Source organism: Cyclopterus lumpus, chromosome 1, assembly GCF_009769545.1.
Source record: "Cyclopterus lumpus isolate fCycLum1 chromosome 1, fCycLum1.pri, whole genome shotgun sequence".
Taxonomy (NCBI): Eukaryota; Metazoa; Chordata; class Actinopteri; order Perciformes; family Cyclopteridae; genus Cyclopterus; species Cyclopterus lumpus.
The window spans coordinates 4183258-4209586 of record NC_046966.1 but is presented as its reverse complement, the minus strand read 5'-3'; the positions used below and the strand labels follow the sequence as shown (position 1 = coordinate 4209586).

The 26329-nt window shown below is 44.3% G+C and overlaps 1 protein-coding gene across 6 annotated transcripts in view; it reads right to left on the bottom strand.

The window, feature by feature from the left end:
- Positions 1-1050: 1050 nt before the first annotated feature.
- camk2d2 (calcium/calmodulin-dependent protein kinase (CaM kinase) II delta 2) overlaps positions 1051-26329 on the bottom strand; it is a 31771-nt gene continuing 6492 nt past the window's right edge. The window contains exons 3-21 of one of the 6 annotated variants that reach the window (XM_034533260.1): positions 16931-16990; positions 15822-15876; positions 14980-15045; positions 14249-14321; positions 12557-12659; positions 12289-12372; positions 11994-12088; positions 11071-11193; positions 10767-10850; positions 10467-10509; positions 9213-9253; positions 8536-8595; positions 6740-6784; positions 6292-6340; positions 5850-5948; positions 4911-4986; positions 4720-4814; positions 3301-3529; positions 1051-2514 (exon numbers count right to left, since the gene is read on the bottom strand). In XM_034533260.1, the coding sequence (XP_034389151.1) occupies positions 2511-2514; positions 3301-3529; positions 4720-4814; positions 4911-4986; positions 5850-5948; positions 6292-6340; positions 6740-6784; positions 8536-8595; positions 9213-9253; positions 10467-10509; positions 10767-10850; positions 11071-11193; positions 11994-12088; positions 12289-12372; positions 12557-12659; positions 14249-14321; positions 14980-15045; positions 15822-15876; positions 16931-16990 (1484 nt within the window). In that variant the 3' untranslated portion in view covers positions 1051-2510. Of the gene's footprint in view, positions 2515-3296; positions 3530-4719; positions 4815-4910; positions 4987-5849; positions 5949-6291; positions 6341-6739; positions 6785-8535; positions 8596-9212; positions 9254-10466; positions 10510-10766; positions 10851-11070; positions 11194-11993; positions 12089-12288; positions 12373-12556; positions 12660-14248; positions 14322-14979; positions 15046-15821; positions 15877-16930; positions 16991-26329 lie in introns of those variants that run through there. The other 5 variants (XM_034533281.1, XM_034533267.1, XM_034533274.1 and 2 more) reach the window with 5 other exon arrangements.

Genomic DNA, 26329 nt, shown 5'->3' with positions numbered 1-26329 from the left:
ATACTCATATCAGCAATCTATGACCATATTAAAATGAGAATGCAAAAACTAATTGTCAAAGTCGTGCCCCACTGGACGGTAAGTAAAAATTTAAATGCAATTATATATATATATATATATATATATATATATATATATATATGTGTGTGTGTATTTACATACAATAATCTAATTTAAAACTTATATACAACATAAACAAATCTTACCTAATTTGTGCAAATTGTATCTAAGTCCAAATAAAATGTAAAATGCAATTTTCTAATAATTAAAAAATGTAAATGGGTTTTGATCCTTTCAAAGAGTAAAACTGCTTTAGTCCCACAGTGGACAATATATAAATGCAAGAAGCGAAACAGCGTCCCCAATCCATTGTATTTACATGTTACATGTCAATATGCTTTTTCGATGTCAAAATCAGGCAGCAACTTCCGGTTCTAAAAAAAGATAAGCCATTGCAGAAGTGCCTGAAACCTGTATTCTTTCTAAATGCCAGCAGGGGGCGAAGAAGTCCAATTGTATAAAAGTCTGAGAAAATGACTCAACTTCTCTCTTGATTTATTCCCTCAGTAAACATTGTAAACGGGTTTGTGGTCTCAATCATACAGTATATGTATGGTCCCATCATATCTTTTGTACACTTATTTTTTAAATACTATACAATAACTTAAAAAAAATACTACATCAGGACATTTCGACATGCTATATTATGATTGTATTACGATGTGCACTGTAAAATGTAATAAGTTGGGTCAGTAAAGCTTCTCTCTCGATGGCCCACTGTGGGAGCTCAAAATTGGAAGTTTACATTATCATTTCATAAAGACCCCAATGGGCTTCCATAAACATCAGTCTTTACATTGATATGGAAATATGACAGATTTAATAATATAATTTAATTTTGCTGTGCCTACACACACACATTTTAGAGTAATGTATGATATATGTATTTCAATAGAGCAGAGATCATAAACATAACAAAACACATCCAATAATTCCCTTCAGCAGCTCACCTCCACCTCAGCGGAGTGAACAAAAGAGTTGGAGGCCATTCGTTATCACACCTTTAAGCTGATTTATTTATTTCTTAAACATGTTAAGCCATCCATCGCCGTGCCGGCAACAGGTGCACACCATATAAGGAGTGGTGTACCGCATTGACATCATATGTTTCGTCAAAAGAAATGTTTACCATATGTTCCCCTTACAAAAGAAGAGACCGACCAATTGGAAAGAGCAAACGGAACGGATGACGGAGGAGGCCACCGGCTGTAGAAGCACTGGACCTCAGGAAGACATCCCAGCATGTGTCACAGTCCCACTCTCATTCCACTGCTTCCTGCCATCCTCCTCTGACTGCCATGTTCTTCGGTCTCCTGGTCCTGGAGGTGGAGAATAGAGAGCCTTGGAGCCGTCTTCATCACCTCCGCCTTCTCTGTGCAATTGGCTGAGCAACACGACGAAGAGTAAAATAACAGAACCCCCTATACATACAGTCGAACGATACAAGTACAAACATTCTGAAAAATGTGTTTGTCTTCTCCTCATTTTTATACAAAATGCAAGCGGGTGCTTCAGCAACCGGGAGTTTAATTTTTCCTCCTCTTCGATATGAGGTTTTTGATATTCACGCTGGGACCACACTTCTATGATACTGGAGGACATTAGAAACATCTGGGACGGGACGGATGCACAACATTAACGAACGCAAACAAACAAGTCAGTGATTCACAAATCAAACAGAAGATATTATAGTTTCATATGCTCTTACTTACAATATCCCCCCTCCCCCTCCCCCATGCACTACACAATAGTCTTGAATTTTCATATATTACATATATGCTACATTCTCTTATTTCTTATTTCACTGATATAAAGGCAAACATATCTCGATGCAAAGTGTAAGCTGCTCTGCTTTTCTTTACACTTAAATTAGTATTATAGATTGAAATCTGACAATTCAAACAGTATGACTTAGCCCATAGCAAACATAAATGTAGCTCATAAACTGGATTTGACGTAAACTCTTATTTCCTCTGATAGCAAGAATAGCAATTTTCGATGTTTGTTTTTTTATCAACAATCACAATGTATATATACATCACCAGAACTAAAGCAAGCTCAATTTTAACATTCTGATCTTCCAAATGTTTCCGTATTGCACACACATAAATACACGTAAAAATACAGAACTCATTTTTGGGAGAGGTTACAGTAGTAGATTTTAAAACATCTCTATTTTATATTTAAAATGCATACCAAAACATCTTAAAAAACAAACAAAGAAAATGTCAATATGCTCGTTTCATAATGTCCAAATACAGTGTGCAGCCACCCGGTGGTGGGTTTCGAATGATGTCCATTAATAAAATGACAGTAAAATGTATTAATACTTGTATCCTGCAACGTCACGTCCCTATAGAAGGGTCAAAGGTCGGGGGGCAGTCACGGGGGTTGGCTAGTTGGCTGCCCTACTAGAGATTTTTTTTTTTTGACCACATGTCGATATTTCGTTAACTGCAAAAAAAAAAGAGAGAGAGAGAGAGAGAGAGAGAGAGAGCATACATGTGAATGCATAGTGACCGGGGACACTAGAGAAATATTAATGGAAACTTTTTCACAGACGATAATAGGACACCTATTGTCTCCACCCACAGATGTGCTTTCTATTATATTATAATTATGCCTCTTGTCAGTTCTACGTGGGTGTGTACGGACTGAGCTTTGCTGACATCCGACTCACTCTCTTGTCACTCTTGTTGCACCTGTTAAGGCGGAACATCGTTTATGGACCTTTATGATTCATATTTGTCAATGTTCAAGTTCAAGTCTTGTATAACTCCGCCCAACAAATTTTTATTAAATTAAATTGAGCTGGAATTTGTGAAACCACCTGCACGGGAAGAGAACCGCTTCCTCCACTGCTGGTGCACGTTCGATACGAGACGGTAGTGAGGGAAGGGTTTTTGAATTGTACAGATTTTGGCAAAATAATGCATGTGATTGGGAAGTAGTGAGCAAACGAATGGAAAAACGGGACTTGGAGTAAACTGCAAGAATGTGTCCGAGTTCATAATCGGATGTTTTAATATGTTTTTTGGCTTTTTTTTTAAAAAACGTTTTTTTTATGGATAAAGTATTCCTTTGACCACTAATTGATGGATGACTCAATGCACTGACCACAACCTGGAGCATACCTGCTACACTGTCGCACGGTGGAGAGACTTTGACCCGCTTTAAGTCGTGGAAACACACGATTTCCAGCTGTTTACTTTCTCTTCATTGGAGCTTCCTCTTACTTACTGGGAGGGGATGCTGGGCGAGCCCGAACGGTGGAAGTGGATGTTCTGCCACTTGCCGTCGCGACGGTGCCACACGCGGGTCTCCTCGGACTGCATGGTGCGCGGCATGCCGCTGGTATCCATGTACTGGGTCAGTCGAATGTAGGCAATACACGCGGCGTTTTCCCCAATGAGGTGCACATGTGGATTCAAGAGGATGGTGTGCACCGGCTTGTTCCCTTTGGACAGGGCTGCAAGGGAGACACAACGGCTGATTACAGGGAGCCAATGTCCCTGAGACACACACACACACACACTAAACGAACGTAACGGACATCATCACTTTTGGGGAAGTCTAGCTCCATGATTGTTCAACAACTAAATGCTGACCTTACTGTTGAGGAATGGGTAAAATACTGGGCCCAAATGTGTTGGGGATCCATGGAAAAAGATGATTTGTCACATTGTCACTACAAACTGAGTCTTTGTAAGACTGCAGCAAGAGGGGACCCCCCCCCACACCCCAACAATTGCCACCAGCTATTTCTTATTTCTCACACTGTACTAACTGACATGACAACAGGAGGAAGCTAAAGTCTCCATATGTTGATGTTGGACAAGTGATTGAGGTTTCTAGGACATATCTGGTTTTTCGGAACTATTTTTATACCCGGACTGAGGACATTCTGCCATTTATAGCAGTCATTCATTAGTCATTTTCTTTTTCGCTACCAAGGTTAGTTCACGCACGGCCAATGCCCTTGTGGTACAGCAGCAAGCATGAACTGTAAACCGATAGGGCTAAATATTGATATAGAACAAACGATTTCGCCCACACCCACTTCAGCAGTATGAGCGCTCTCTTTCCTCCAGACGGCGTGCCCAGTTCCACTGTCACTACAACGGGGATCTTCATTATCCTCTGAACATTATAATGCCTGTGACCTGCCTCCACAGTGGTTGCTTACTGGCTCTTTATGCCCCCCCCCCCCCCCCCCCCCCCTCCCCAACAACGGATGCATTAGATCATTCACCAAATCATGCAAATGTAATAACCAAGCAAGTTTATAAAAAATAATAATAATATATTTTTTTTAAATGTCTCTGTCTCTCAGCCGGAAAAGAGGCGTGAACAAATTGACGTGAATGAATAACACACTGGCGTTCATTCTGGTCGTCAGCGTCGTGCTCGGGGGCGGCGCCAGCTGGCTACTTGCACCTTTTGGAGCAACTCCCGAACCGGCAATCACAACAAACCTCAACAGCTCTGGGCAACAGTAGCACGAGCAAACACCGTGACTAATTCCCTCTGAACTCCGTTGGTACTCTGCGCTATTATACATACAACTTTTGGAAGATGAGACGCCTCCAGGGGACACACATATACACAGACACACACACACACACACACACACACACACACACACACACAACGTTTTACCGTTCTCAAAGTAAAAACGATGGAAGTCGTGTCCTTCCACCAGGTTGCCCAGGGCCTCGGGCTCAAAGGAAGTTAGACCAGGGTCACAAATCTTCCTGTTACACCAACAACAAATAAAAGAGAATACAGAATGAGCAAATGACGTAGGAATTCAGACGTTGCGCTGCGAATGCAGAGAGGAGGAGACCTACGCGTAGGAATCAAAGTCTCCGTTGTTGATGGACTCGATCAGCTGCTCGGTGACTTTGATGATCTCCTGTTTACGAGCTGCAACACAAGACCACAGAACATCATGAGCGACGCAGGCGGACGTCACGGGCCACGCGCAGATAAGGTCCATCCAGCTTCCAATGGGATCTAGGCTGCAGGATTTCAGAGTTATTAGAAATGGAAGGCGTTTCATCAAATGTTTGCTTTTTTCATATCTGAGAATCAAAACGACAAGAAAAGCCTCCCATGGCTAATAGTGATATATCAGGCAGCGAAATGCCAGACGACACGATTCCTTTCACCACACAAAGTGACAGAGTGAACGAAAACGAAACCAATGCAAGTATTTGCTACAAAAGCAGTTTCAACTAAGTAATGTTGACAGTTACCTTTATGGTTATTGGTGCAGGCTGGGGGATATTACAAAAGAAAATCCACTTAATTTGCGCAAAACAAAAAGACAGAAGCCATACGCTACAACACCGTGTGTGTGTGTGTGTGTGTGTGTGTGTGTGTGTGTGTGTGTGGTAAGTCAGAACAGAGGGCACAGAGAGGAGCGAGGAGAGCATCTGTGTCTACGAGACACGAATACACAGCAGGAGAGCATCGACTTCCAATTCAAATACGGATGGAGGGCAGCAGAATATTAAAAGGATCAAAAACCAGAGGTTCTTATTTCTGTATTCGGTGCACTGTGAGGACGAACCATCTCCAACCGTAAACTGTGTCACACTCATCTACAGGGAAGATGGGGAGATGATTTGGGGACCTCGAGGAAACACGGGATTGGAGACACTTTACATCGAGAGATAACTTTTCCTCCAGTGACGACAGTGATGGGAACAGGAGGGGAACAAAAACAGGGCTCCCCCCCCCCGCACCCCCGCACCCCCCCCCCCCACACACACACAGGGACTTACTCTGAACTGAGGAGGTGGGAGTCAGTCTCGAGTCAGACATCTGTGAGGAACGGCTCTTAGAGCTCAAGATACCGCTCACTAAGCTGCCCAGACGACGGGCTGTCAGCGGATGCACGGGATTGGGTGTGATTGGGTGGGGGATGTAACACAGATGTGTGTGTGTGTGTGCGTGTGTGTGTGTGTGTGTGTGTGTGTGGTGGGGGGGGGGAAGGCAGGAGAGAAATTATGTAAAACATTGATATTTCCAACAAACCATGAGGGGAAGAAAACAAGTGTAAAAAAAAAAAAATAGAACATTAATAAGAATAACATGAACAATGTTGCAACAAAACAAAAAAAGACACTACCAGATGAAGATGCGAGGAGGGAGGGAAGGACAGAAACAGGACAGACAGCGAGGGGGCACTGGTCTGGGAGTAGACTGTCACACAGGTTCTCCTACCTTTTACGTCCTCGTCCTCAATGGTGGTGTTGGCGCTCTCAATGGACTCCTGACAAAGACAACAGTTTGTATTTAGAAACGTTACAGGACAATTTATGTTTGTAACGTCAATGAGTGTTGAAATCAAACGCTTCCAATGCTCCTGCAAACTCAGATTTTGCTATGAACTTAGTATTTTGGGGGCATTTTTGCTTTTATTTTATGAGTACAATGCTGACAGGAAACTAGAGACGGGAAAGGAGGGACGACATGCAACTAAAGTCCCCGGCTGGACTTAAACCAGATTACAGGGTTAAACCCTATAGGCCACCAGGATTGGCAGTTGGAGGAAGGAGACACTATTCTTATTAATATTGGAGAATGGAAAGGCTTGATGTGCTTGATGTACAGGAGCAAACATCTCTCATTAAATACAACCAACAATGACCATTATTATGAATTGCAATACCTTATTTCCATCTACAGGGTTGTGGATCACAGTTGTCTGTGGTTCCTAAAGAGAACAAATGACAGAGAACTTGTGGGAAGAAATAATGATAGAAGGACAGAAAAGGTACGATGGCACGGAAACTGTTCAAGGAAATGTATTTGTGTGTATTTACACAATCTGTCTGTATATGGCTCTTACACTATCTATCTATCCATCCATATATACATATATATGTATATATGTATATATATATATATACAAATATATATCCATCCATCCATCTATCTCTATCTACCCATCAATATATATCCATCTATATGTATATATATATATATATATATATATATATATATATATATGTGATTATATCTATCTATCTATATATCTATCTATCTATCTATCTATCTATCCATCCATCCATCCATCCATCCATCCATCCATCCATCCATCCATCCATCCATCCATCCATCCATCCATCCATCCATCCATCCATCCATCCATCCATCCATCCATCCATCCATCCATCCATCCATCCATCCATCCATCCATCCATCCATCCATCCATCCATCCATCCATCCATCCATCCATCCATCCATCCATCCATCCATCCATCCATCCATCCATCCATCCATCCATCCATCCATCCATCCATCCATCCATCCATCCATCCATCCATCCATCCATCCATCCATCCATCCATCCATCTATCTATCTATCTATCCATCCATCTATCTCTTTATTTATCTATCTATCTATCTTTCTATTTTTTCTATTTATCTATCTATCTCTCTATCTAGGTATAACCCCCCTCCCCCCGGCCAGTCAGACGTCTGGGCTTTGGTGGAATCGATCCTGGTGACCAGATCAGTCCTTCTAATCACTTACCCCGATTACACTAGATTATAACATCAGCAGCCTGCATCTATACGTGTGTGTGTGTGTGTGTGTGTGTGTGTGTGTGTGTGTGTGTGTGTGTGTGTTTGTGTGTGTGCATGATGATGGAGAGGGAAAGAGAGAGAGAGATGCCATGTGCCTGTGTTCATGCGTAATCGTCTCGACAACAAATGGGAAGGGGGGGGCAGAAATCCTTTGACATCATGCAGAGCAACAGTCATGTGGCCTGACGCAGACAGCCAGTCAGCAGACACCGTGCGCGAGCCAATGAGTGACAGCCAAATCACTTGTGAGGGGGGTGGGGGGTGGGGGGGGGGGGGGGGGGATGGAGCATCATAATGAGCCTAAGGAGGCGACATCCTCTCACTCTAGCCATGCACAAGCAGACCAGACCTGCATAACACATCCGTGCTACGCTTTCCAACAAAAGTGATACGGCGTACAGTTCACAACATGATAGGAGCAGCATGCACGCTGGAGGTGAGTAAAGAAGGGGGAGAGAGACTGGGGGGTAGAGGTTGCCCTTAACGACAGATTTAAAACCACAGTGGTCCAATCCAAACGTGTGCGTTAAGGCTTATTGATTCTGCAGCATGAACAACATACAGATCAAGATACTGCCCTGAGCTCTGCAAGCCCCATGCATGCTGCGCACAAATCTGAATGAATTATGAATACTTTATATTTTTCACCGGATATGCTTGGGAGCCGGGACGTGCCACAAAAAGCTTTTACACGCTATGTCATTCAGGGATAGCCGGACGTCGAGCGAGACATCCGTTTCACACGTCCCTCTATTCTTATCCACCCGGTTAAGACTTTAAATCCCACGCTGCACGGCTCAGATCAAACAGGAAATGATGTGAAGGGGGGGGGGGGAAATGAAGGTGCAGGTGTGGGAGAGGTTCTGTGTTTATACCAGCGCAGGGGCAGGGCCAGTTTCTTTGGGACTGGTCACTGTGTTGGCTTTGTTGTTGACCTGCAGGGGGCAGTGTAAAGGGGACATGACACACGTGCACACTTTTCAGACTCACACGCACACACACGCACACACTCTGTCTACGGTCCACTCCAAAGAGATCATCTCAACTGGTGTGATGTAACTGAGATGTTACGCCTCTCTATGATCTGTGGGTTTTATGGCGTGCACTTAGTCAGGGAGGTAAATGTGTTGAGGAAAGAACTAAAGGTCGTGCTGAAGGTTAGGGAACAAATGGCACAAAGCATCATGATTATAAAAAAACAAATGTTTTAATAGGTAGACCGTTTTGATTGAATAGTAAAGTGCCAGACGTAGCAGAGCACAAAGGAGGCTGTTAGTAAGCACACTACCCATCCGGTCCGACCAATAATAACATACAAAAGTGTACCAACAGACCCTCCGCCTAATTTAAACTTCTATAAGAATGCAGATATGTACTCGTCTGACCATCTATTGTTGGATCAAGCTAAGAAATAACCAGCGTTGCCCACTGCTTGGTGTGCCTGTCCCTGAATGATGATGTTGGTGACAGTCATCCAGAAGGCTCAACTCAGACACCCAACGTTCAACAAAGCACTTTTTTCATCTTGCTTGGCGGGGTCAGAGCGACTCACCTTCACGCCGTCCGCCTTCTTGTTGAGCAAACTCTTGGCTGCTGTGGAGGGACAGAAAGAGACAAGACTTCAGCGTGAGGGATCTCCAACGGACTCCTGCGGCTACGCTAACATGCAAGCAGGCATATCAGTCAGCTGCGCTTATCTTCAAACTCCAGGTGCAAAATCCAGCCGCAAGATCCATAATGCAATACAACAAATGTGCTCAAGAGTGGCATCGTCATCTGTGCTGAGGCTTTTCTCCTACCACACACTGATTGTCATGTGAAGGGTGGGCGGTTGATCGGGTGTGTATTTAGCAAGTGATGAAAGGGGTAATCTACCTATCAGACCCACACAGCATTCTTAAATTGACATTTGCACACATGCACTTAACAACTAGCACACACACACACACACACACACACACACACACACACACACACGCACACGATCCTGCCACTCGTCACTGTATTTCTCAGGGAATAAAATAATCCAAACACACTGGGGTTGCATTTCAAAATGCATGCTGTGTCCTTGTCTAAATTGAATTCTTATCTCATCTCAACATTTCCTGCGAGCGTGAGCTTCAAATGTGTGTTTTCTTTTCTTTAAAAAAAAACACCTCATCTTCATGCATATGCAATTAGCTCTTAGTACGTGAGGCCTAACACATCACACAACTATTTTCCCCCGGCATATTTCACTGTCAATCCAAAAGAAAATCTTACCTCACATGGAAACCACAATCCAAACAAAAGAAGGAAAGGAATTTGACAAAGGAAGAAAATGATGAATAAAAAGAGTCACAAATGCGCTGATGCATTTTACTGTAGAATGAAGAGAGAAAGCAGGCTAGTAAGAGCGTGACAAAACAAGAGAGAGGTCAAAAAGAAGTGCATGCAGAAAGGTATGGCACAACATCGAGATAAAGAGAGAGAGAGAGCAACAGCTGGAGAGAGAAAGAGAGACGGCTCTGTTTGCTTTTCATCTGCAGAAAAACAGACCGAAGGCAGTCAAAAATAGGTTCAAAAGGCCTCTATTCTATAGAAAGGTTGAAGATTGATTGCACCTTGTTCTTTGAAGTGCCTCGGATCTGTTTTCCTCATGACGAGAAGACGCATTTTTCAGAGCAAACCTCACCGAACTACCACCAATATTGAAGGCCGAGAAGTATTTAAAGCCTCCCCTTTGTTTGTTTTAAACATGAATGCTTTTAGAAGATATGTTTGGGTAACCCAGGTGGTCTTGGACACCTGGCTGGGAGAAACATACCTGAGAAGTTTCTTGTGACCAGCAAAGTGGTCAAAATGGCTCCCTGCAGTCACGGGAAGGAGAGGAAGTAATGATGATGGAAGGAGGGAAAAGGGAGAAAGGAAGGAAGAGACAGAAATAGGAAGATTGATTATAAGGTCACGGTCGAGAACGAGGAGCGCATCAAAAAGGGCAACTCAAAGGTTTTTAGAGAACAGAGTCATCTTTTCCAGCGTGCAAAGTCGAGAGTGGGGAAGGAGAGACGTCCGGAGGGATCGTTCTTGTATAAATAGAACCGTGAAGGATCGCCAGACGTCTCACCTTGAGTTTCCTCCTGGCGTTGAATTTCTTCAGGCACTCCACCGTCTCCTGCCTGTGCATCATGGAGGCTACAGTGGACCGTTGCTGCAGGAAGAGGATGAGAGGATTAAGGGAGAATGGAAACAATGGATGGGAGGAATGGATGCACACGTGGATCTGATGGCACGACTGATGGTATCAGCGTGCGGGCCTTCATTGTCTTCTGTGTCTGTGTGTGTGTTACGTGTGTGTATAGTATTCTGCATGTCTGTTTGCGTATGTGTGTGTGTGTGCGTGTGTGTGTGTGTGTGTGTGTGCCACATACGCAGATCCAGGGATGTTTGAGGGCCTCGGTGGCGGTGATGCGTTTACTGGGGTTGATGGTCAGCATCTTGTTGATCAGATCTTTGGCCTCAGGAGTTACAGTGTCCCACTCGGGGGACGGGAACTGTCAGGAGAACCAGAAAGAGTGTCAAACGCGTCGTAACGGACGACGCTAATAGGGCCAAAAAAACGGCATCATCAGATGGAAAAAGCAAATGTGAAAAACACAAGTGAACGTACATAAAATGAGTGAATCAACTCTCCTCTGAGGGAAAGATAGAGCCCACAATAGAGTGTTTTAATTTTGTTATATTTGTTTTTGTGACAAATATGGTTAACGTGTGATTTTCTCGGCACACAAAAAAGATTGGGTTCCTTTTACAGTTCCTTTTGGTTCGGGTGAGAATTCTATTTTTCCAAATTCCAAATTCACAGCAGAGGAAACGAGCGAACCGCACTAAACAATAAGTAATAATAATACAGCGAACCATCCGAGGAGCAATGCGTGGAAGCATTTGGGATTTGGCACCGCACATGGCAAAATCATGGATAACAGTTTAAAAATGCCACTGCCTTATGGTTATGTAAGACGGGATTTATGTTTTGCGAAGATTTATTTGGTAGATAATCGTCTTGGGTATATTATTCAAATTAATTTCAATAATTGAATCAATGCTACTTTTTTTATTTATTTTTAACTATATAACCTGCGCACTGGTGGACCAAGTAATGATGAAGAAGCTGTCCTCCTGCTTTGAAAGGGTTTTTTAATCAGTAACTACAAGTTTGTCAGTGACGTCACCGTGACAACAAATCCTAAATTGCCTGTTAACGTCAGTTCGACAACACATTTTAGAGTTGGCCTTCAAACTAAGTTCATTCTTTCAAACTTGATATTGATGTATTATTCAGGTTTGTACTTACATCATAGGCCCCAGCCTTGATCTGTTGGTAGAGGCGGTGCTGGTCCTCATCCCAGAAGGGAGGGTAGCCCACCAGCAGGATGTATAAAATCACACCTGCAAGGAGGAGACATGGTCAGGTCAGCATGTTCACAGAAAAGACTAACATACAAACACAATAGATGCTGCTAACAAATACGTATACATAGTATAGTATTTACTGCTATTAAACATTTGAAACAACACTCTTCTTCAGGCTGTAGCTCAAGTGCATTCAAGCAGTTTGCAGTGGGAGGATTTATTTCGAAGGTATTTACCACAGGCCCACATGTCAACTGGCTTCCCATACGGGTCTTTCCTCAGGACCTCTGGAGACAAGTAGCCCGGGGTGCCGGCGAAACCTGGAGGAGTGATATGGAGGGAGGGAGGAGATGTGGAATGGTAGGCAGGAGCGGGCGATTCAGTGACGAGGATGCTCCTCGACCAACTAAAAGTGCGATTGATTGATTGATTGATCGACTGATTGGCCGGTTGCTTCATTGACCAACTGATTCAGGTTTAAAAAATGGATGGATGAATACTCACCAAACCATGCCTGCTGGTCCCCCTGCACCTCGATAGCCAGCCCAAAGTCAGCCAACTTGACCGCCGCCCCCTTCAGCTTACTGGCCAATAGAAGGTTCTCAGGCTGGGGGGGGCGGAGTCAAACAGGTTAGAGGTGAGAGGTCACGCGCTCTGGGAACAAGCCGCCCACAGACACAGATCTAAAACCAGGTTAGCCAAACCAAATCCTAATCCAAGCCATTAGGGGTGAACAATGCTAAACTGCTCTTAAATCAGTGTCTGAGGCAACTCCCTTTCTGCCACACAAATGACAGAGAAGCATCATAAATGTGCACGGGACCAAATCTCTACGTGACAACGGGAACCCTTTTCCCACGCCGGAGCTGTGGACTTGATCGCCACGTCTCATGGATTCTGAGAGAGTTCATTGGTAGCGGACCCACGCGCTCGTCCACAATGGCAACCAATCCGCTGTCAAAATCCATGAGTGGAAGCAAAGTGCACGCGGCGGGGAGAAGGACACAGGACACAGGGGGGGGGGGGGGGGGTAAACAAGTGGGTAGAGACAAAAACGCTCGCCGCACACTGACACAGTTTAGCACAATACACGAAAATATGCAAGCCCCCCCAGCAAGCACACACACACACACACTCACACACACACACACTCACACACACTCACTCTCACACACACACACACACTCTCAAACACACACACACACTCTCAATCTCACACACACACACACTCTCAAACACACACTCTCAATCACACACTCACACTCACACACACACCTACACACGGACACAGGTGCAGAAAGGTATTTGCTGACCTGAGGCCAGTTAGACAGCGTGCTCTAATGAATAAAACATTTCCTCACATTTAGACTCTTTAGGCCTGTGAGCAGTCAGTTTGTGGCAGACATCCTCAACAGGACAGTAACTGACAACTGGACAACAACATCGACATAATCATCTCCAGAGTGATGAATAAATCTTCCTGATTATGAAGCATCTGAAAATAAACATCCACTCAGAAAAGGATATCTGCTCTATTAATATCTGCTCTATCCAATGTTTCTCATCGGGCACAGTTACACGTTCGACCGTTGAACATATTCAAGACTCTTTCGCCTCCACTTTTTTTTTTTCAAAGCTCTCGGGAAGTTATGAGAATACAGACAATAATTGGAATATTCATGACGTTGGAAATCTTTCACATCCCAACATAATTTGTACATAATTATGCAAATGGTGATCACTCCTCAGGTTCTGGCATCGTGATTGCTCCTTTTCCCCCCGTCGCCATAGCGCCAAGATGCCAGCGAGCGCTCTGTGCCATCAGGGGAAGTGTTGGAGGAGGATCCTCGGTCCTGACATTGGCAGGGACGGGTAATTAAGCTCAGAGCATCCACTCAACAGGATTTCACTGGAACAATGTCGGAGCCAAGCCTCCTCCGCCTCTGCACTTTGGTATGTTTCAATCTGGATCCGAGGTCAGATTCTAATAATTGTTCAAAGCTTTTTAGGGCTTCTAGAAGGAAGAGCGGAATAATGTGACAAGTAATCTCCATGACGATATTTTGGCTCTCACATTGAGAAGACAATCGTCGATTTTGGTTTCAAGGTTGTGGATGCAAAGGGACTGCGACGCCTTTTCTCTGAACGTTGCCATCTGTCGCACAGAGCCGGGGACTGAACACGGGTCATACAAACCTTCAGATCCCTGTGGACGATCCCATTCACGTGGCAGTGGTGGACACTCTCCAGGATCTGCTGTATGCAGTGGCTGAGCGGTGAACCAGGATGGTGAGAGGGCAAGAAAGAGGGGAGAGAGGAGAGAAATTAATTTAAGGGGGGGAGAGAAGACACAATGTATCACATGCCCCTCTCATTAGGCTTGATGCTGCTTTCTTGATGGGTGACATTAAGTCCCGTAAAGGTAAGACATTTTCCACAAGATTTATTTGTATTACGCCATATATCCTAGACAAAGTGATACAGTGTCTGTGGTGAGAAACTCTCTCTCTCTGAGGAGGAGGAGGAGGAGGAGGAGGAAGTAATTCAATACAACGCTGGCAGTGTAAGTTAAGGCAGCGTATGATTAATACCACCGGCTATATGTCGTGAATCACTATTATAAATAACTGTGAGAGATGCTTTGGAGACAAGGCAGCTGTATCACACCCTCTGAGAGGACCGTATGTGAAACACACAAATATAGCGCACGGCCAATGTGTGTGTGCGTGTGTGTGTGCGTGTGTATGTGGGTGTGTGTTTGTGTGTGTGTGTGTGGGTGTGCGTGCGTGCGTGTGTATGTGTGTGTTTGTGTGTGTGTGTGTGCGTGCGTGTGTGTGTGTGTGCGTGTGAGTGCGCGTGTGTGTGGGCGTGTGTGCGTAGGGGTGTGTGTGTGAGTGTATCTGTGTGTGTGTGTGTGTGTGTGCTACCTTGCATCAGCCTCACTGTAGTACTCCCTGGCTACAATGTCTTCAAACAGCTCTCCTCCTGTCACCCTGGGGAGAAACAGAGATTGTGCACGTCACACTGAACGTTTCTTCCTCTCTGTATCAATATGACCGAAACAATACTTTCCTTGCATTCATAGAGATCCACACACACACACACACACCATAAAGTTATTACATGTGCGCATATTTTATATCAAGGTTTATATGGGCACCAATTTTCCTCAAGGGCTTTCTACACACACACACACACACACACACACACGCACACACACACGCACACGCACAAGCAAACACACACGCACAAGGAGTGGATATAGGTCAGGAGCCTATACCACCTGCTCTAAATAAGTACCATAGCCTAGATGTAACAGAGATTAATGCCATTTCTTTTTCTTACAGCAGGGAGCTGTTGGTTACTTCCAGGTGTAGCTGGTGTGTGACGTTAGCTCACCAAGCTAGCTAGGTGAGCTAACGGTATCTCGCTGAGGAGTAAAAGAGGTGTGGTTTGGCTAATATGAAATATGGTTCACACATCTTACTCCACCCTTCATCAAAATACTGTAGAATCATGACATAAGAAGATTTGAAGTTACATATCACCAGAATGACAGGATACAGTATTTTACTGCCTTATTTCTCACCCAGGCATATTTTTCATGTATGTAAATATATACAAAAACAATATAAATATCTATATACTACCTAGTACTTAAGAAGGACAAATACACACGTCCAAAACATGTGGAAATGGGTAGCGCGCGCGTGTGTGTGTGTGTGTATGTGTGTGTGTGTGTGTGTGTGTGAGAGAGTCTGCTACTCACAGATCAAACACCAGATAGTGGAAACCCTCTTCTGATATGCTTTCATGGAGTCGTACTGTCGAGGAGATTTAACACAAACACAAACACAGGGCGGAAAAAAAAGTAAAGAGACGGAAGAAACAGTCAAACGAAACAGAACGCAGTCAATACCTCGACACAAATACTGCCGTTACTCATTATTGACACTTTCCTTGGTGCTGCTGTGCTGAGATACAGTAGTAATGTGCAAAGGAGTGTAAATCAGACAGCGAAGCCTCAGCTATACGCTAGATATATGAGTTTGGTTGATGAAAGCAAGCGGCAGTAACAAAGCTGTCCTCACACCGTTAGCCTCGTACCTTTTAGAGCAGGGACATATGCAGCGTTAATGATGTGCGCATCATTGTTTTGACATCTGAGCGAGCATCCGCTCAACATGTATTAACAAGGAATATCGATTGAAATCCTGTGTGTAAGGCTGGTTTAAGGCTGGTTAACTATTGGATTTAAACTTGAGAATGATCCTTCATCATTTCTTTGTCGTACCTCCAATATATATCACATAACGCCTTCTTTCTCTATTTGTTCTATTTTAGAGCAGACACTACAAGTGAATATGTAAAGGTTGAAACCACCATGACACTTCCCATTACTTACGTATTGTTTGTATTACCAGTTTCCTGAATTTTCTTTTTTAAGTATTCAAAGGAGGCTTTATCTTATTAAATTTGTGCTGATTGTTGATACATTTCAAATGCTGCACTTTATACAGAAGTAATCTGGGAAAACTAAATGGCAGCTCCAGTGCAGAGGTGTGATGAGGAGGAAAGAGTGTAAAGGGTCAGTCGATTAGAGGGAGGGATTTCTGATGATTTAGCTGGGAGAGGACACAGATACATTATCATCACATATCTTTGTACACACACACACCCACACACACACACATACACACACACACACACACACACACTTGTTTCCCTCATAACTGTGTCTCGAAGATGAATAGCTGGAGCAGGATTCACCAGAGACCTGAACCGTGTGTGTGTCTGTGTGTGTGTGTGTGTCTGTGTGTGTGTGTGTCTGTGTGTGTGTGCTTGTGCGTATTCTAAGATCGAGGACTCGCAGCTCACCGATGTTGGGGTGCTTCAGTAAACGACAAATCCTCGCCTCTCGCTCCAGCTTTTGATGATCTGAAAGAACAAAAACACCGCGAGACGGGTTATTTTTAATGCTCTTCGTTATCCGCTGCTCTGATTGGCTTTCTGAATCATCCAACTGGCTGCAAGTTACTTCTGACTCAGTGGAAGATGTTGTCAGAGGGTGTTTGTGTACTTGACATTCACACTTCGGGATGTACAGTATGTAAGTGTGCACGTGTGTGTGCGTGTGTGTGTGTGTTGACATAAATAATGTGACCCGATGTGTGCCTGGTGATGTGCCACAAACAACAGCAGACAGCAAACAGAGGGAGCAGCCGCTGTGGGTTCCTCCTGACTTCCTGACCTCCTGACCTCCGGTGTCGGGCTTAAAGGTTACTTTTGCACCCCTGAGAACAAAATCAACTCGCAAGGCTGCCATCGGAATTTAATTTCACATCTCCTCAGGCCAAATCCAAAATGTAAAGAGCATTAGATTTGCCCTTGCCCTAAACATTTATTTGCTCGTAATAATAATAATATACACTGAGAGACTGACGCGGTATAGTTACTCATATACCGTAAGAAGTTACTATTAGAATTGCTTAATGACAATAGTCCCTCTGCATTAGTGGATGTGTGTAGCCATCACATGATGAAGGATCTTGATTGGATATTCCATTCAGCGAACCAAAGAAAAACCATGAAACCTGCAATAACTCTTTTTTGGGCCGCAACAAGCTCTGAACACCACACGGACATATCACCTCTCTTTTAGCTCTGTTTTTGGTCTCCACCAGCTCCTGAGGGAAATATCTGGCTCTTTAGCTGCTAAGTGCTCCACTTGTTCAGCAGTTAGTTGATAACTATGTGTCTCTGCAGTTCGCTGCTCAGCCGGTGTAGCGTGCAATGTTTTTTGTTGTTGCTTTTTCACTCCAAACAGCTGACTGTTATAGCTGAAAACAACACTGTTAGAGTGGCGAGAGCACAACAAAACTGGGAAAAAAGGTTGGCCTGACAACCAAAGCAATGAGCTGAAACTCGCTACAATGTAACGTATGTCTTTGTCAACCTACACGTCACGAGGGAGTGGGAGTGAGAATTGCGGGCCTACATCAGCAGCACTTATTTTAGTCTGCACTGCACAACTTTGGTGAGCCGAACCACAGCCCCGTCCTCGAGGGTAAGACAGAAAGGACCCCAGGGATGAGGGTTAGTGCCCCTTTCCGCGTGACCACAGACAGGCTGCTCACATGGCGGCCCTCAAGAGAGCGTCTCACACACCTCTCTCTCCCTCTCCTCGATGAGACCAGACGGATTCTATCGGACCTGGCGAGACAACGAGCGACGCTCAAATCTCCCCGTCAGAAGACGCCAAAGTCCAGTGACTCTGAATCGGAACAACCTAACGAGAGCAGCAGTCGCTGTAATGAGCGTTGCAGCGCGGCGCTCGGGCGACCCACTTCAGCGTTGCCTCGGGACACGAGAGAGAGAGAGAGAGAGAGAACAAGTGTGAAGGAGAGAAAGAAGATCAGCAGGTTCAACTTTCTTTCTTTCTTTTTTTTTCAAAATAAAATAGGACGCCTATTTTTCCACTCTCCTCCGTGTCTCCTTCCTCTGCTCTTCTCGATGCTCAAGACCAGCGACGAGCACCCGGCAGCGTGTTCCCATTATAGAGACATGTATCTCTTGGGTTTGTGCAGCCGTATAGGAAACGACACAACTGAGGGCAGCAGTATTTTTTTACACAAAAATAAAACTTGGTGTGCTCACAACAAAATAAATTAAATTAAATTAAAAAAAATGCCAGTGTGCTCGCTGCGTCCCACACCAGAGGGTGGAGCTTATCAGGCGCAGTGAGAGAGAGGAAGCCAGGATAAAATCCCAACAGTGAGATGCAAAACGAATGCAGGATGAGCCGTGGCTGCACTCCAGTTAAAGCTAAAAATACAGGAGGAAGAAGTTGATTCAAAACCCGCCCTGGTTCAGTCAGTTACAAGCACAAACAAAACAACAGAAAAGGAGATGATAACTCCCAAATCGACTAAAACAAGTTATTTTTTTAATACAGCCCAATGTCACTGTACAGTAGCATTCGACACGATGCTGTAAGAGGTGACAACGGTGTCAATAAAAAAGCAAATAAACTAAACTAGAGACGTGCTCTGTCGCGAGGCCGAGAGCCCCCCCCCCCCCATCGCCTGTGAGAAGGCGCCCAATTTTGGCTGATGTCTGAAGCAAAGTGCCAGCATTCCAGACGGCCGGCATATCGGGAGAGGCAGACGGGCATCCTGACCGGCAGAGCCAGGAGCAAAGGCCAAGGCAGCCATTCATTCACGGTTCGCAGGACCCTCTTGTTTTGTTTACAAGTTCATTTAACGTATGATAAAACATTGTATTTCAAAGCTGGACATCATGTGTCATGTGTCATATAAGCGTATCGGCATGGTCACCGATCTGTCCATCTCACCGTGTCACTGAAAGGACACACAATCTTTTTTTATTTGACTAACGGCTTCTTTTTTTTATTTAGATTTTTATGTCACTTTAAGATTTCGTTTTTTGTTTTTTGACTCTATTAGTTTTCAATTGCAATGCATTGTTAAAGCACTTGCTTTTGACGTATCTTTCCCCTATGCATATTATAACATGTACAAAATGTTTTTTATGGATACTAATATACATAATACATAAACCCCCAATTATTAGTCCCAATCTCATCTTCTTGTGTGTAAACAGTCGAATGCCGTGTGTTCATTTATTACTTTCCTTCCATGACAAAGCTCCACTTCATAATTCATCATCACGGACACATTTCTAGAGAGCATACAGTACTCTCGTTTAGCCCCCAGCCGTTCTCCTACGTACTGTACAATATATCTGGCATCCCACACAGATGCATCCCCACACACCCAAAATAGTGTTTGTATTTCTTTTTTGATGTTGTGTTCTCTGGCCATCTATTTGAAAAGTGTACAAAATAATGTATTGAAGTCCACCAGAACTCGGCTTAAAGTTAAAGACGATAGTCACGTAAGCTATTTTCTTCTGAACACAGTAAACGTCTGTCATGTAACAGCCTGCTCGCTCCATCACTTCACACCTCCACTTTCCTTTCACTCTCCTTTTCTCTCCTTCGCTCTCTCTTCCTCTCTCTCTCTCTCCTTCTCTCTTCCACTCTCTCGCTCCTTCTCTTCCTCTCTCTCTCCTCTCTTCCACTCTCTCTCCTTCTCTTCCTCTCTCTTCCACTCTCTCGCTCCTTCTCTTCCTCTCTCTCTCCTTCTCTCTTCCACTCTCTCTCCTTCTCTTCCTCTCTCTTCCACTCTCTCGCTCCTTCTCTTCCTCTCTCTTCCACTCTCTCTCCTTCTCTTCCTCTCTCTCTCCCTCACTCTCTCTCCCTCTCTCTCTCCCTCTCTCTCTCTCTCTCTCCACCCTCTCCCTCCTCCACAGGTAGTCCCCCCCCTCAGCCGGCTGGACATCTGTTGTCTAGCAACTCCTGCACCAATCAGAGCGCCGGGGCCTCTCCTCTCCTCTGCAGTGGAACCAGCCTTGCATGCAAATGGCCGACATCGAGAGTTCACACGCAACTACCGAACTACAGAGGCAGGAGTAACGTACTCTGTCGGAGCGGACGCACCTCGTGGAATACGAGTCACGTGAGCGCATCGCCTGCTTGAAACATCAAAGCGTCTCGCGCACGCCGTGGACACGCACGAGCAAAGACAGTTACAGAGTGCTAAATGCGTGTGCGCGTTCAATGCTTTTGTGACGCGACATTTAAATAGCAACTTTTCACTTCGGCCCTCTGCAACCGAGAGATGTGTTTGACAGCGAAGACGGAAGCTGCGCAGAACGTGGAGATGGTTTCATGCTGTAATCTTCACGAGTCAATAGACACCTTTGCTGTGACCCGTAAAACAACTTCAGTGTGCCGGCAACGTTCACGTGGAACAGAAGACCAGCTGGAATGAATGAAAAGGACAACGTGTCAACAACTGTGATCGTGATTTAATTAGGGACGCGCAATGAATGCAAACGTGTGAGAACCTTTTTGTTTTAAGAAATTCAAATTGCAGGTGTCACAGTATTTGTCAAAAGTGGCAAAACGTTTTTTTTTTGTTTTTTTGTTTTAATGAAATATTGTGGCGCTGCAGAGACGTTCCTGACCCGCTTCTACCGAAACACCGTGGTTCGGTTTTCCGATCCCCGCACCAAAAAAAAAACAATGGCAATGACAATAATGATTGTAAAAATGATCATTCCCTCTGATATCACGAAATCATAACGCAATTGCAATATCAATCAAAAATGATTTTTTTTTTTTTTTAAATGGTTCATCCTTATGGTTTTAGTGCATTTCTTATAGCAAGCAGGGTGCTGCCTGGCCCTTTCTGGTTCAAAGACATGTCCGCATGTGGCAGTCGGGGTTTGACTGTCCGCATGTTCGCCTGACAGAGCCTTTTCATATTTGAAGTGGAAAAATCCCATTTTACACCTTCACCTGAAGCGACTGGCGCTGCAGTCGACAATGAGTTCTGACTGGCTGACAAAAATGTTGCTTTTTATGTGTGTGTGTGTGTGTGTGTGTGTGTGTGTGTGTGTGTGTGTGTGTGTGTCTTGAGCCCTGCTGCCTCAGCCACTGCTGAGAGGCCTTTTGCTTACATAGTTATAACTGACAGCAGCATTTCTGCATAATGTGAAGCCTCTGTAATTGTGCAGACAAATGTGAAGCCACCCCAGTCAGCTGTTATCACTGCCCTGTCCAGCGGTCAATAACTACACCTAGAGAAATATATATCGTGGCGACCCTTCGGGAAGGAGATTATTTTACGAATAGCGGGCGTTTCCTTTTTTATTTTTTATACGGGAGTTACTTGAACCTCTTGAGAGACAATCCCTTTAAGGGACCTTTGAGTAGTAAACGCTCATGGCTTGTAGGAATGTTATTGTCAAAAGTCCACTGTCAGTAACACATTAAGGTACATTCTTTTAACAAATGTACCGCAATACTTTGCGCTGCATATAGTTGTTATTGAAGCGGCAACTATGACTTGTCCTCAATAAAATAAGATGTATGTGTGTAATATGCTGTTATTTTCTGCTGTCATAAACCACGAGTCAGAAGAACAATGTTGTCTGGTTTTACAGAGAGAGACAAACTGCGTATGAACATTTATGAAAAAAAGCAACCTTTTCAGTCCTTAAAGAATATTCATGGATGCTACAATATGTTGTAAATAGCGATGTCACTGTGATATGTGAATATGGAACGGGAAATGTGCTGTAGGCCAACAGGGAAGTGGTCCTTATTGCAAAATAACCACTGTAAGCTATCGAGGAAGTTGATGTCAACACGGCAGGCGTATATGGACCAGGTGATATTTCCAATCATTTTTTAAAATTATTATTATTATTTGATTTTTTGGTTATTTGCTTGGACTGGAATCAGTCTGTTCCTGCCGCGGAAAAACATTACATTTACAAGTGCAAACAGATCAAATTATATCAATAATGAACATTCTTCATCATTCTGCACAAATTTCCTTTATTTGAAATGTGTCATATAGACAGGGTTTTTTGTTTGTATACAATATATAATCATCAATCATATGTCAATCTGGATTTGTGTAGTACTTTTCACACAACATTTGTCGTGAGCTATATGTATATATATATATATATATATATATATATATATATATATATATATATATGTGTGTGTGTGTGTGTGTGTGTTAAATATAAATCTGTACATCCTTTTTATGCCTCATTGTGAATTATTTATAATAAAAATATGAATAAGTTATGAACACTGATATCTTCATCTGACAGAGATCATAAACACCGCTATGACAAAACAGCGGGCAGCCGATGCAGCTGTGACACACGTCATATTGTCATCTCCTTGAAATGACGGCTCTGAGGCGAGGATGCCTCATTTCGACTCCTCTCTCCTAAGAACGAGGAAAGGAATCGAGGAGACAGTCTCAAACTAACCGGATTCGGGGACGGACAGAGATGACACCGCCGACACGTCCAGAAAGCGGCGTAGGGGGGAGAAAAAAAAGCAAGCGCCAGAAATGGAGACAGAGCGAACACCTGACGGAGACGAGCAGCACACGCGTGGCGTTCACTCGAAACATCTTCACTCTGATGGACAAAGCTGCGTCGGTTACCAAATTACTGGCCTTTTGGTTACCCATCGAATCCACGTGACATGTTCCCTTCACGGACAAAAAGAACAACGCGTTATTTTGGCCTCATGCTGACATCAACCGCTTGCAATAATTTCTATTTCTGACAACTGATATAAACAAATGCATGCCAAAATATATCGTTGGCATTACGAAAGCTGGACTCTCCGGTAAAAGTGTTGGACTCTGCTGGTTAATTAAGTGTCTGGTAATGGCAGCGCGACCGGTGCGCTACAGAGCGACTTCACACAGAGTGGAACACTTAGCAACGCCTAATGTGAAGAGAGGGGGACATTTTGAACATTAAGGTTAGACTTCTATTGTATCGAGATGTAAAGCCTCGTTAGTGTAAGAACACGGATAGTGGGGGAATAAAACTTCAAGGAGCAATATACGACATTCATAGCATTAATATAGCAGTAAAGGACTATTATCTATTTAAAGATATAGTGGGGGTATCGGTCTGCCAGCGCACACACACAGGGAAGTCGCTCTACCTCTGTGCTTTGTTGACAGGGCATCTGTAGAGCATACACATCAGCCAGTAATCTGATCACACCAACGTGTTGTTGGTTCGAGCAGTCCCAAATGTACTCTGTTTTACATTGTTGTCCATTGGATATTTTTGGATTGTCGGTCAGACAAAATGAGCAGTTGGAAAACGTCCTCTGGGAAATTCGGATGATGGGCGCAATTCAATGAATCGTTCCAAACGGTCAATAACTTAATCGATCATAAAGAATAAACCTTAGTTGAAGTCCGAAAACAAATCGACCTGCTGCACACACCACAACGGGGTGCCAGAACAGTTTGATTGAGAGTTTTAATTGAAAAGATGTAGTGGGGTGAAAATAACATGTTCTGTGGACAGCAGCTAAGTAGTCCTCATCCATGCGGTTCCAACACCCCCTACCCCTCCCCTCCGCAGGACCCCGAGGGTCTAATGAAACCATCCAGGATGCTGAGACACCGTCACCCTCCGCCGGTTCCCAAGAGGGGAAGAGTTATGAGACTGATAACTCCATTGCTTTCTCTTCTGGTGAGAAACAAACGGTGGCTGGTGTCAGAGATACAAGAAACTGGCCCCGGGGGTATTGCCGGGAGCCTCGTGACGTACGGTAACGTCTTCCTTGATCTTCCCCGGCGTAATGCAACCGCGTACACTTTGGACAAATGTGTCAAAGTGCTTTAATCTGAACGCGGCTGTCGGGATGAATCCTTCATGAGGAGAGGCGCAAACTCACGTTTAAAACGGAGCCTTAATGGGAATATACTGTAATTGATGCTATTGAAATGCCATTAATAAATGTTTAATACATGTTCCTTTGCTTAATAAAAAAGAAAAGAGGGCATATCATTAACTGGGTAGCTCCATGTTTACCACAAGAGCTGGCATGGCAACCAGCAAAGGATGCACAGCGAGGTTCCCTGTGCAATCTTTGAAACGGTGCAAACACACAAGCCCACACACCGTTATTGCTTTTAATACTTCAAAGAACATTCCACGTTTTCTACAATCTACAAGAGTTTTTTCTAGCGAAATTCTGGCTGCATTCATCCCCAACGCCTCCCTGAAATGGACATGCGTGAACTTTTCCGACATTTGGTATCTCAGCCTTCGTCTGCTTTGGATTTCGGTCCGCATCCATCGGAATGCAAAGCGGGACCTGTGGAACCAAATGTGATATTTACAGTTTTCGGAATGGGGAAATGTTTCGGCAACTTTTGGTGGCGGCAGCGCACAATATCCATCTTCATCTGTTTCGAAGGAAGGAAATAGGAAATGCCAGGCACGTTCGTTATTAAGTGGGTTTTTTTACGGCGGGTGTCACTTCAGCGCCCTCCTTAAGACGACAGTCTCGATTCGGTTCTGCGGGGAATAAATATGTCATTATTATCTGCGGCCCCTTTCTATTAATATGTTATAACTCCTTCTCGGTTGGGAGCACTTGGGACTAAAGCGATACGCTGGCAGGAGGAAGAAGAGGGAGGACAGAGAGGGATTGTGGGGGTGGGGGGTAAATCAAACAGAGGTTGAAGAGGACAGAGGCAGAAACAGAGAAAGGAATCGACAGAAGGAGATGCAGTGCTCTGTAATTAAGAACGCCCTCGCTTCTCCACAGAGTCTATTACTCTTGTTCGGCACCGTGCTGTAGCTCCTTTCCGGGCCGAGCGACCAATCCTTTTTTAATATTCCAAACTCCGGACATTTAGGAAATGCAAGTGCTGCAATTTGGATTATGGCTTACAATATTAACGACGTTTTGAAGGGGGGCCGGGGGGGACGTTTTATCTGGCGACAGCCGGTTATTTGGCAGTTGAAACTGACCTCTAACATGTATATACAGCTGCGAGTAATGAGCTGCAAATGAACTGAGGCTGTCGTCTGGTTGGCGTGCGCTCTTTGCAACTCAACACTGTTTATTTCCATCGGCGTGAGTCGGTTAGGTCGAGGAAGGAAAACGGCCGTCCGTATCATTCTGACCGTTTTCAAGTGTAGACTTCGCGTCTTCGCGCTGTTCCAACACGACCAGCGGAGGGACGGGCCTCTACTTTCTATCCACCGGCGGTAGCATCTATGTAGGTGGTTATCGGGCTTGTGAGAAAGCAATCCTCTTCGTTCAACCTTTAATCTCGGGATTTTTTTGGGCCTGTCAGCGTCAATCTGCCCCTCCCCCCCCCCCCCCCCCAAAAAAAAAGAACGTAGACGCCGCATTCCAATATATTTCAGGCGGATTGATTTTGAACTTTGTAACTAAGTATTCGACAACTGAGCAAACTCCTTCCGCTGACAAAGGCCAGGCGAGACGTGGCAAAGAGCTCCAAGACATCAGTGAGTAGACCGCGATTCATTTTTTTGGTCAACCTTTAATGATGCCACACGGAACGTAACGTTTGACTAAAAGTGAGCTTCTTCTACCAGCCATTGCCAACTCTTGCATTAACGAGACAGATTCTCCAACTTGCCCGTCTCTTTCGGTCTAAACACTCACACATATCAAATCCCTGAGAATGTCTGAGAATGTCCAAAAACACCCATAACGACGTTTCAGACGGAGCCTTTCTAGTGCGCTTTCTGCTTCGCCACACAGGTGAGCATCGACTGAAACCAAAAGCCCCTTTCAAAGGATGGAATATTTTCAATACTGTGTGCGTGCGTGTGTGTGTGCGCGTGATAGAGACACCAAGAGTGAGACAA